Source organism: Lichenostomus cassidix, chromosome 26 (assembly GCF_008360975.1).
Source record: "Lichenostomus cassidix isolate B80296 chromosome 26, HeHo_3.0, whole genome shotgun sequence".
Taxonomy (NCBI): Eukaryota; Metazoa; Chordata; class Aves; order Passeriformes; family Meliphagidae; genus Lichenostomus; species Lichenostomus cassidix.
The window spans coordinates 3,249,794-3,260,668 of NC_139506.1; the positions used below are offsets into that span (position 1 = coordinate 3,249,794).

At 55.6% G+C, this 10,875-nt stretch overlaps 1 protein-coding gene across 4 annotated transcripts in view; it reads left to right on the top strand.

Annotated features, from left to right (window-relative positions):
* The window catches only part of GRM4 (glutamate metabotropic receptor 4), a 35,564-nt gene extending 27,438 nt beyond the window's left edge, over nucleotides 1–8,126 (top strand). For 3 of the 4 annotated variants that reach the window (XM_085083208.1, XM_085083209.1, XM_085083211.1), the window contains exons 9-11: nucleotides 94–1,029; nucleotides 5,886–6,132; nucleotides 7,281–8,126. In XM_085083208.1, coding sequence (XP_084939334.1) covers nucleotides 94–1,029; nucleotides 5,886–6,132; nucleotides 7,281–7,330 — 1,233 coding nt within the window. In that variant the 3' untranslated portion in view covers nucleotides 7,331–8,126. Of the gene's footprint in view, nucleotides 1–93; nucleotides 1,030–1,403; nucleotides 2,338–5,885; nucleotides 6,133–7,280 lie in introns of those variants that run through there. The other variant, XM_085083212.1, reaches the window with a different exon arrangement.
* The last annotated feature ends 2,749 nt before the right edge of the window (nucleotides 8,127–10,875 follow it).

Below are 10,875 nucleotides of genomic sequence, written 5' to 3' on the forward strand. Positions count from 1 at the left end.
CCCTTTGTGGGATGTGCTGATGGGTTGAGGGTCCTGATCAGGGCAGGGCATGGCAGGGGTGCCCTCAGCAGGGCTGGTGCCATCTCCCCGCAGGTGGAGAACATGCTGTGGCCAGGGGGAGGGAGCCAGCAGCCCAGCTCCATCTGCAGCCTGCCCTGCAAGCCGGGCGAGAGGAAGAAGCTGGTGAAGGGCATCCCGTGCTGCTGGCACTGCGAGCGCTGCGACGGCTACCAGTACCAGCTGGACGAGTTCCACTGCAAGCGCTGCCACTTCAACGAGCGGCCCAACGAGAACCACACCAGCTGCACGCCCATCCCCATCATCAAGCTGGAGTGGAGCTCACCCTGGGCCGTGGTGCCCGTCTTCATCGCCATCGTGGGCATCATCGCCACGCTGTTCGTGGTGATCACCTTCGTGCGCTACAACGACACGCCCATCGTCAAGGCGTCGGGGAGGGAGCTCAGCTACGTCCTGCTCACCGGCATCTTCCTCTGCTACGCCACCACCTTCCTGATGATCGCCGAGCCCGACCTGAGCACCTGCTCGCTGCGGCGCATCTTCCTGGGGCTGGGCATGAGCATCAGCTACGCCGCGCTGCTCACCAAGACCAACCGCATCTACCGCATCTTCGAGCAGGGCAAGAAGTCGGTGAGCGCCCCGCGCTTCATCAGCCCTGCTTCCCAGCTGGTCATCACCTTCAGCCTCATCTCGCTGCAGCTCGTCGGCGTCTGCATCTGGTTCATCGTGGACCCATCGCACTCCGTCATTGACTACGAGGACCAGCGGACTACAAACCCCCACTTTGCCCGGGGCATCCTCAAATGTGACATTTCGGACCTGTCCCTCATCTGTTTGCTCGGGTACAGCATGCTCCTCATGGTCACCTGCACTGTGTACGCCATTAAGACCCGCGGGGTCCCGGAGACCTTTAACGAAGCCAAACCCATCGGGTTCACCATGTACACGACTTGCATTGTGTGGTTAGCCTTCATCCCGATCTTTTTTGGGACGTCGCAGTCGGCGGAAAAGGTAAGGGAGGAGACGAGAAGCCTGGCTGGGGTGCAGGGCTGGGAGAGGCTGTGGTGTCCTGAGCAGGAAGGGTCTTTCCCGACAGCCTGGCCAGCTTGAGAATTGGGGTGGGAAGTTTTCCATGCTCTGTTGGCGCCTCGTGGATGGGGACAGTGGGCAGCACAAGCTGCTGCTGTGTGGGATGAGCCCCCAGGGCAAGTCCCTGGTGCCACGAGCACGATTTCTGCATGGAAAAGGACCCAGTGCTGCCCAGCTGGCCCTGAGTTCCCATGGGACCGAGGCCAGCCTGGAAGAGGCTCCGTGCTCAAGTGCGAGGGATTAAGAACAAAGAATAAAAATCTCATGAATGAGACCCAAATCCCTTTGCCTGCCAGCCAAAACAGGAATCATCGCGTTTCTGTCAAACGCAAACAGCTCCCGCCTGCCAGCCCAGCGCTGCTCTGACGAACAAACCTTGGATCTGCTGCTCCCTGGAAATCCCCAGGCTGTCCCAGCACCCAGATCCCTCTCTGGATCCCCCAAGTGTGTCCCCACACTGCTGACACGGTGGCTTTGGGACACACCTGTTGCTGAGGGAGCTTTTGCTGTGGACACCTGAGTTTGTCGTGTCCTGGAGAGTCTCTTCTCAGGCCATCCATCCCTCGAGGAGGCTGAGTCTGCCCAGCCACCTCTGACCTTGGCCCGACCAAAAAGTCCCACCAGGCTGGTGCTGACTGCAAGTGTGAAGGAGAATTAAAGGAAACAAATGTAGCCTTTTGCAGCATTTCCATTTTGATGAGATGGCAGGGGAGATACTAACAAGAAAGCAGGTTTTTTAAGAAATTATTGCAAAACAAAAGCTCCCTGAAAGCCTCCTTAATGTGCTTGGCATACTGTGGGTAATAAAGATGGAAATGATAATGATTGTAGATTATGCGCAAGGTTGCTCACCTCTTCACTGCAGCTTGTCACGGGATAATTTAGGGCTGCTGAACGCTGCCTGTCAGGCAGCAGCTCCACAATAGGCTGTGCCTCTCGCTGGGGGTTGTAAAGCACAGGCCTGCTCTGTTATTAGGCTGCTAACAAGCTGATTAGAGGCGGAAAAAGTGATGTTCCCAACTCCCCTCGGACGAGGAGCTCTGTCTCACAGCCCTGCCCTGCCTCAGCCCTCTGAGCCTTCCCTGGAGGGGCTTTGGGATTCCAGCTTGGTTGTTGGCAGTGCTTGGTGTGGGAGTGGGCTCTGAGTGTCCCTAGGCCATAGGAATGAGCTCTAAGTGTCCCCAGTCCATGGGAGTGGGCTCTGAGTGTCCCCAGGCCATGGGAGTGGGCTCTGAGTGCCCCCAGTCCATGGGAGTGGGCTCTGAGTGTCCCCAGGCCATGGGAGTGGGCTCTGAGTGTCCCCAGGCCATAGGAATGGGCTCTGAGTGACCCCAGGCCATGGGATTGGGCTCTGAGTGTCCCCAGGCTATGGGAGTGGGCTCTGAGTGTCCCCAGGCTGTGGGAGTGGGCTCTGAGTGTCCCCAGGCTGTGGCTCTGGGTTGGTGGATGCACCCAAAGGAGTGTGGAGGAAGAGTGTGCTTGGGGCTGCCTCGGTCCTTTAGAGCCTGGTTTGTCATTTTGGGGAGGAAAAGGTCCAGCATAGAGGGTCTGGCTCTGGGTGTGTCCTTGGGGTCACAACTGGGGGTTCTGGCATGGGCATCACCCACATGGAGCTGCTGGGATGCTCCGTGGGGCATCGCCAGGTCACCATGGGGAGGAATCCAATTCCCTCTGCCCTGCTCCTGCCGGGACTGAGGGCCTTTTAGGCTCCATGGAGCAACTGCACCCTTGGGAAAAGAAAACCCAGGAGCATCCTCTGGGTTGTTCTCCATGGCTGAAGTCCTGAGGATGCCACAGGGCAGACCTGAACCCCTGGCACTTCTGCCTTAACCCCAGCCGAGGCTGCAGGGCTGCAGCCAAGGCTGCCTCGAGGTCTGGAGGAGTTGGATGCTAATCCCCGTTTTTCCGTTAATTTGCTTTACCTCGTGCCCACAACTTTGCATGGAGGTGGCACATTATTGTAACAAGTCCCCCAAGCCTTTTCTGAAAAGAACCTCTTATCCCCGCCGATCCCGGCGGATTACAGAAATAGCAATAACAGAGGATCTAAAGAAAGAGACAATTTCCTGCGCTGATAAGGCGGCAGTGGAACAGTGGAGTCATTGTCTGCTTGCCTGTTTATCACACTCGCTTTCAGCCAGGGGAAAGAGGGAGAGGGGAGGAGTGAGAGTGACTGTCCAGTGGTGCTGGGTGTGCTGGAGGAGGACTGAGCCTTTTTTGAGCAGGTTTGCCCTTCCCCAGCACTCACCATGATGTTAAATCCCTTTGCAGTGGGGCTGGGTGTGGGTTTAGAGTGTGGGAGCTTCCAGTTAATGCTGAGATTTGCAGCGGGGCAGGCGTGAGCCTGGGCTGTGCCTCAAGCCTGGGCTGCTCCCCGGGCAAGGCTGGGCACAGCACTGGGCTTGGGGGCTTCTGCGGGGTCATTTTGGGTTACTGCTGGTCCCCAGCTCAGTGTCATCGCCCTGAGGCAGGGCTGGCTGTGCTCTGATCCAACCCACGAGGCAGCAGGAGCTGGAGCTTCCTCAATAAACTCAACTCACACCTCCCAGGGCTCCGGGGGAAGCTAAGTGTTGTTAACGGAGGGGCAAAGCAGGGTCCTGGGCTGGAAGCCAATTAGGAGAGTAGGAAGTGAAACTGTGAGAAATGGTCATTTTTCACAGTGGCAAAAGGTTAAGCTGAGCAGAGCTCCACGGCTGTGGGGAGGCTCCGGGCTAAAAATACTGCTGTCTGAGTCGGTGAGGGGTTTGCTGCGGCGAGACACGGCCGCGGGGGATGGAGTGGGCTGGCAAACAGCTCCTGGCAAACGCAGCGTCGGGGAAAGGTCGCCACAGGGGCCCTGTGAGACCCCAAAAAGCACTGCAGGAGGTGGAGAGTGGGGTGGGGAGCTGGGGCTGGTGGCAGCAGGGTCTCAGCAGAGGGGAGTCCCCGGCAGCACTGGGAGCACCAGCCTGGGAGAGAGGAGGGAGTGAGCATGGAGATGTCTGAGCTCAGCTCAGCTCAGCTCAGCTCAGCTCAGCTGCTCTCCCTCCTCGCTGAAACGCCTCCGAGCCCCAAGGCACGGGGAGGGGGAGCTGCTGCAGAGGCACAAAATGTGGAAATGGCTGGGTTGGCAAGTGAGGCTCCTGGGGAAGGCAGGGAGCCAGGGAGATGAGGGGTGCTGAGCTCAGTTCTGCCCCACCAGGGTCACACTGTGCTGGGCAGAGTTGTGCTGCTTCCCAGGCAGGGCTTGGGGTGCCTGGAGTTGGGGTCCCTCATTCCTGGCCAATCCAGGATCCCCCTGGCAGAGGCTGGAGAGTTGGACTGGGAATTAAAAAAAAAAAGGAAAAAAAAAAAAAGGAAGAAATAAAAAAGCGCACATATTCTGGCACGGAGATGTGTTTTGACTTTGCTTGATGAAATGACATTTTTATTTCCAAAAACTGCCTAGAGAGAGAAGGTGGAACAAACAAACCGGCGCGTGTGACAGCAGGAGGTTTTATTCTGGGGACAAACCAAAGTTTTTCAGTTGACTCAGAGCAAGCTTGGTGGCATTTTTCCCCTTGGGGCTGAGTTGGAATGCTCTGGGCTGTGCCCTGGTTGGCTTTGCAGGGTCACAGGTGGGATTTGTGGATTCTGGAAGGTTCTGGAGCAGCTGTGTCCCACCAGCTCTCACTCTAGGGAGATGGATGTGCCCTCCATCACCTTTTCACTCCAGAAACCCCCAGCTGAAGCCCTGGGGATGTGTTGCTGCAGCCCCCAAGCTCCTCACAGTGCGTTAAACCCCACGTGTGGAACACCTGCAGGAGAATCCCTGCATTTTGGGTCACAGGTGCAGCTCAGGAACTGCTTTAAGTCTCCTTCCCAAAGCACTGTCAGCGACCTGCAGAGAGATATGTGCAAAGACATCTGGAGACCCTGAACCCCTTGCTGCTCAGCCCCAGAGGAGCCAGATGCAAGGAGCCAGATGCTGGCAGAGCAGGGATGCCCACGGAGCAGGGATTTGCCCTCCTGGCCTCCCCAAGAGGTGGGATGGGCACAGGGAGGGGGTCTCTGCCTCCAATTGCCACCTGCTTCAGATGCCCCGGCTTGAGAGGAGCCTGCCAAGTGCTCTCCATAGAAAAATGGATTATTCTACAGTCAGATTAATGGGCTTTCATTTTGCAAAACATCTGTCACTGTTAGTCCTGGACAGTGAGCGTGAAATTAGTTTTGACTGCAAAAAGGCAGCGTCGGTGTGTAATATGTGACTTACATGACAAGAGCCCAGGAGTCAGCTGGGGAATGGGAATTACCTGTTGAAGGGAGAAGGGAGTGTGCCTTGGGATTGGGGTGTGCCCTGGGATTGGGGTGTGCCTTAGGATTGGGGTGTGCCCTGGTGTTGGGGTGTGCCCTGGGATTGGGGTGTGCTTTAGGATTGGGGTGTGCCCTGGGATTGGGGTGTGCCCTGGGATTGGGGTGTGCCTTAGGATTGGGGTGTGCCCTGGTGTTGGGGTGTGCTTTGGGATTGGGGTGTGCCCTGGGATTGGGGTGTGCCCTGGGATTGGGGTGTGCTTTAGGATTGGGGTGTGCCCTGGTGTTGGGGTGTGCCCTGGTGTTGGGGTGTCCTTGCTGTGCCCAACGCCAGCCCTGCACCTCCTGCCCTGTGGCTGGTGGAGCATCAAACCTCACGTTTAACATCCAGCACTGCCAACATTTCCAGCACTCTTTCTTTAACCCCAGCTTTCCCTCATTTCCCCGTTCCCTCCTTCCCCTTTCGGATCCCCCAGGGGGGTCTCAGCTGGCGGCCTTGTGTCTTGCAGATGTACATCCAGACCACGACGCTCACCATCTCGGTGAGTCTGAGTGCCTCGGTGTCCCTGGGCATGCTCTACATGCCCAAGGTGTACATCATCCTCTTCCACCCGGAGCAGAACGTCCCCAAGCGCAAGCGGAGCCTCAAGGCGGTGGTGACAGCTGCCACCATGTCCAACAAGTTCTCTCAGAAGGGAGGATTCCGCCCCAACGGAGAGGCCAAGTCGGAGCTCTGCGAAAACCTGGAGACCCAAGGTGAGGTGAAGGTCCTCTGAGGGTTGGAGATGCTGGGGATGGGGAGAGCTGAGCTCCATCTGCACATCCCACAGTGTCCCACATGGGGCAGGGGAGCTCGGGGGGAGCAGGGCTGGCAGCTCCTGGGTGTGCCCAGGCAGGGATGGGCACGGCAGCAGCACAGGGGGACGTCAGCGCAGCCCCGAGGGGACGTTTTTCACTCTGTCACTGCCGGGTCACGTATCCTTAAATAAACAACAGAATAAATAATTCACGGGGCTTTGATACGGGCAGATCGGCTACGAAAACATCGCGGCTAACAAATAGCTCTGTCAGCTCCCATTCCTTCTGCTCTGTCTAATTGTTATCTGGGAACACCAGTTGGAAACCTGCAGCAAGGTTCCACTGCCAGCCAGGCACTGAGTGTCCCCTCCCTGTGGGCTCCATGGGGACACATTTGTGCTGGTCAGTGTCCCTGCTGTGCCCAGCCCTTGGTTGGAGGGTGTCCTTGTGCCTGCTGACCCCCTGGGATCTGGGGACATTCAGGAGGGTCTCGGCAGGGCATTGTCCCCACCGAGGGCACTGCAGGGAGTGGGAGGTTTCATTGCTCTGTGGCTTTGCTGTGTCCGCCAGGGCCACTCTGGGATGTGTGGTGGCTTTGGAGCCATCGCTGCCTCCTCTCTTCATGTGTCTGAGGGCTGGGGGAGCTGGGGGGTGGCAGCAGGGTTGTGACCTCACTCTGCTCCTCTGGCACCCCCAGGATGAGGGGACAGCCAGGCTGGTTGGTTTTGTGCCATGGAGAGGTGGGCAGGGGGGTGGGACACTCAGCTGGGACCCCAAATCGTGCTCTGGCTGGGACAAGCTTTGGGAAGGTGCAGCACCTGTGGGTCTGCATGTTTGGGGTTGGTGTGGGAAGCGAGTGAGAGGCTGAGACCACATTGCCATGGCTCATGGCACATCTAGGGGCTCTTTTTGGGATCAACTGCCCTCAGAGGGGTTCAGCCACGCTGCCTCAGCTCAGGGGATGATCCCATGTGCCAGCACTGTCTGGATCCGTGAGTTGTCACATCCCTGCCACCATGATGGCCGGGCCAGGGGGATGGGACAGGAGCCAGCAGGGGAAGGTGGCCTGGGCTAACGATCCACGTGAGCTCTGTGTCTCCTTCCAGCACTGGCCACCAAGCAGACCTACGTCAGCTACAGCAACCACGCCATTTAGCTCCGGGAGCAGAGGCACCGAGGGAGAGGAGCTCCTGGCAGGGACAGCAGCACAGGACAGGGAGGTGGCAGCCTGGGGACAATCCTGCAGGGGCTGCCGGGCAGAGCTCCTGGGGAAAAACGCCATCAACAGCAGCAAAAAATCCATAAAGAAACACTCAAACTCTTCCAGCGCCCAGGGTGGCGATGCATGGCTCCCGTGGAGGGACAGCACAGAGGGGGACAGCACGGGCGAGAGGGGACGGACTTCAGCAAGCCTTTGGGTTATTTTTTTCTCCTGTATTTTGGCAAAAAATAAAGAAAAAAAGAAGAGTCCCAACATCTTCCCTTTTCTGGAATTTGTGAGATTGTTTGTGGTTGTGCAGAACCTTCTGTTTTCTCTTTATTTTATGTTTTTTTTTAATCCTCCATTTTCTTCTGTTCCTGTCTTCCTCCGTCCCTCTTCACTCTCCACCCCATATCCTACCAAATTCTATATGTTGCAAAAAGGAAAAATAAATAAAAATACTTAAAATTTACATTTAAATTAAAAAAAAAACAGACAGCGGAATAAAATAAAATAAAACCTAGACTGTGTTCAAAGTGCTGATTTCTATAGGTGGTTCCTTAATGTATGTGATGACCATATGGATTGAAATATGTCTGCTTTATGTACTGACCAGTCAAAAAACAAAAACACACAAAAAAAAAAAAAAAACGAAGTTCAGTGCCTGGATGTTTATGAATTATTCGATGACTGTGTAGAGCATGATCATTTTTATACGAGGAGATTTCTAATAAAAGACCCTGGTTTTGCACTCGGCGTTTGCTGTCTCTTGGTGACTTGGTGTCAGGAGGTGGCAGGGAAGGTTTTTGGGTGGCCAAAAGCCCTGGGAGAGCTCAGGGCTTGGTGTCCTTCCTCTCCAGGCTTTCCTGGAGATTCCAGGAGGGGATGGGACAGGAGAGGGGAATTTGGGGTGTCCCTGGTGTGGGGCAAAGCTCAGGGTTGGGACAAGTTTGGGGCAGAAAGGGCTGATTCCTCCTCGTTTTCTCTTCCCTGAGAAGGCTGTGGGGATGGAGCAGAGAGGAAGAGATTTCCCAAGGCTTCCCACCCCTCCATGGAGTCCCCATCCCTGGAGAGATTAATTTAAAAATTGTGCAGATGTGGCACTTGGGGACATGGTGGCCTTGGCACTGTCGGGTCAAGGGTTGGACTGGAGGATCCCTTTCCATCCTGAAGGATCCTGGGCTAATCAGGGCATTGCCCACTCTCAAAAGCAGCTCTGGCTCCTCTTCTTGGCTCCAGCCTTTCCCTGGGGTGGCACAGCTGGGGTTGTTCCCAGAGTCGGGGCTGTGCCTGTTTTGGGGCAGTTTGGGGCAGTTTGGGGCAGTTTGGGGCAGTTTGGGGCACTGGCTGCTGCTGTTTCTGCCTCTGGACTCGACATTCCAAGGATTCCCTGTGTTGGCTGCTGGGTGAGAAGAGGAAGCTCCAAATTTCTGTCTCTTTTGGGAGAGGCAGAAAGCAGGCAGAGAGAGGTGCTGGGTGCCTCCAGCTCCTGGAAAAGCTCTGTTTCAGTGGAAGTGGCGACCTGGCCTGGGAGGGGATGCTGTGATGGCTCTCTGTCCCTTTGTCCCTTTGTCCCTTTGTCCCTTTGTCCCTGTTCCCCCAACCCCAAACTGCTGGCATTTCCCCTTCTCTGAGCCCGTGTGATGTCATCCCTGCATTTTGCACATTCCTAGACCCGTTTGTGGGTTAATCCCAGCTCTGCTCACACCCTGGGCTCTGTGGGGCACCTGAGCCCCACCGGAGCTTCAGCAGGGGTTGGTGACAGAGGAAAATGGAATCATTCCCTGCCTAAGCACAGGGGACAGAGCCTGGCTTGAAGGCAGGAGTTAAAAAAGGGAAAAAAAAACCAAAAAAAGCAGCCTAATGAAAAGCTTGGAACTTTGATAAGATCATACTTGTCAAAAGAGCTCCTCAGGAGGAAAAGCTGCTCGGCTCCCAGCGCATCCATCACTGTCGGATGGGATGTGAGGCACTGCCTGGTTCAGAGGGCTCTGAGAAAACCCGAGTTGATGTCTCTGGTGCTGCTTCTGGCTGGGAGATTCTGCTCTGACGGTGTCACAAGCAGCTTTCACCCCGAATTCTGCCGGATAATGGCTGGAAAGGCTGATTCTGACTTAATTCTGACTGAATTCCAGCCTCCTGCTGCCTCCCCTCGCTCTGAGCCTCCACAGATGGCCCATTTTTGTCACCCCAAACCCATCCTGAGCTGCTGAAGGACCTCAGTTCCTCCCAGCCCATTCCAGTGGTGGCTGCAGTGACCTCCCAGCCCTGCTGGTTCATTTATCCACCACTTCATGACACAGTGCTGTTTAATTCTAAGCACCTATTTGATTATGGGAGCTAATGAAGAGGGAGCAGTCTGTAAGCCAGTGAGATGGATGGGGATCCAGCCAGGCTCTGCTGTGGATGTTGCAGCAAAGAGTTCATGGGACCAGTGAGGATCCACATTCTGCTTATCTGCTTTGCTTAATATTTTTGGGTGTTGCTCTGCCTGTAGCTGAGGAGAAGAGCAAAGTGGATTCTGATTCTTGGATATCACATTCCTAGTGTTTTGGTATTTTGTGGAGTTTTTTTTTTTTTTTTAAATGAGGTGCCTGTCCGGAAATTGATGCCATTTTTTCTCCTCCTCACCTCACTCAGGGCTTTAAAAGCTCTTAGGGAGCTTTTAAAGCTTCGCCTGATTTTCCTCTTATTTCTGTGAAGGGCTGTTGAGTTTAAACAACGATAATTGTCTGAGCTCCCCGAGTGCTTGACCTGCAGATTTTTCACTTTTTCTGGGACTTGGAGAAGTGGCAAGGAAAAAACCCTGGGCTGGTGCCAGCTCCCTCCATCCCCTGCTGGTATCTTCCTGCCTCCTGGAACTTTCTGTTGTCCTTGGCTGCTGTTCCCAATCCCCAGCTCTTCTCCTGAGCTCCCTTCTCCAGGGAGAAGAGGGAATTTTTGGGGTCCCAGGGCACAGCTGGGGGCTGCAGCAGGAGCTGTGCCCCCGCCTGGAGCAGCAGCAGCCTGGAACCAGTCATTAACTCTCTTCTGTGAGAGGCAAATTACAGACTTCGGTGGCATAATTAGGCCAACTCGATGGGAAATGGAAAAACAAGATAATTTCCCTGTGAATTTTCCAGCCTGCCTGCCACCTCATGCCTTTCTTGCCGTGTCTTGGGGGAAATCAGCCTCCTGCCCCTCTGGGGGAAATCAGCCTCCTGCCCCTCTGGGCTTGGGGAGCTCTGATTTTAGCTCCTCAGGGAGGAAATCTGGAGGAAGGGAAGGGCTGGAGCAGCCCTTGGTTGGGACAGGATGGGAGGAGAGGGCTGCATGCAGCTCTTTTCTCCCAAGGAGAGTCCCAAGGTCCTGTTTTATCCCCAAGGTGCTGTTTCAGCCCCAGGAGAGCTGAGTGATGCTCAGAGCAAGGTGGGATTTGGGATCAGAGCAGAGGGCAGCAAAGCTGAGGTGGATTCTCTGGTTTCCTTCATGGTGCAGGAGCAGCTCTGGGGAAAACTGGA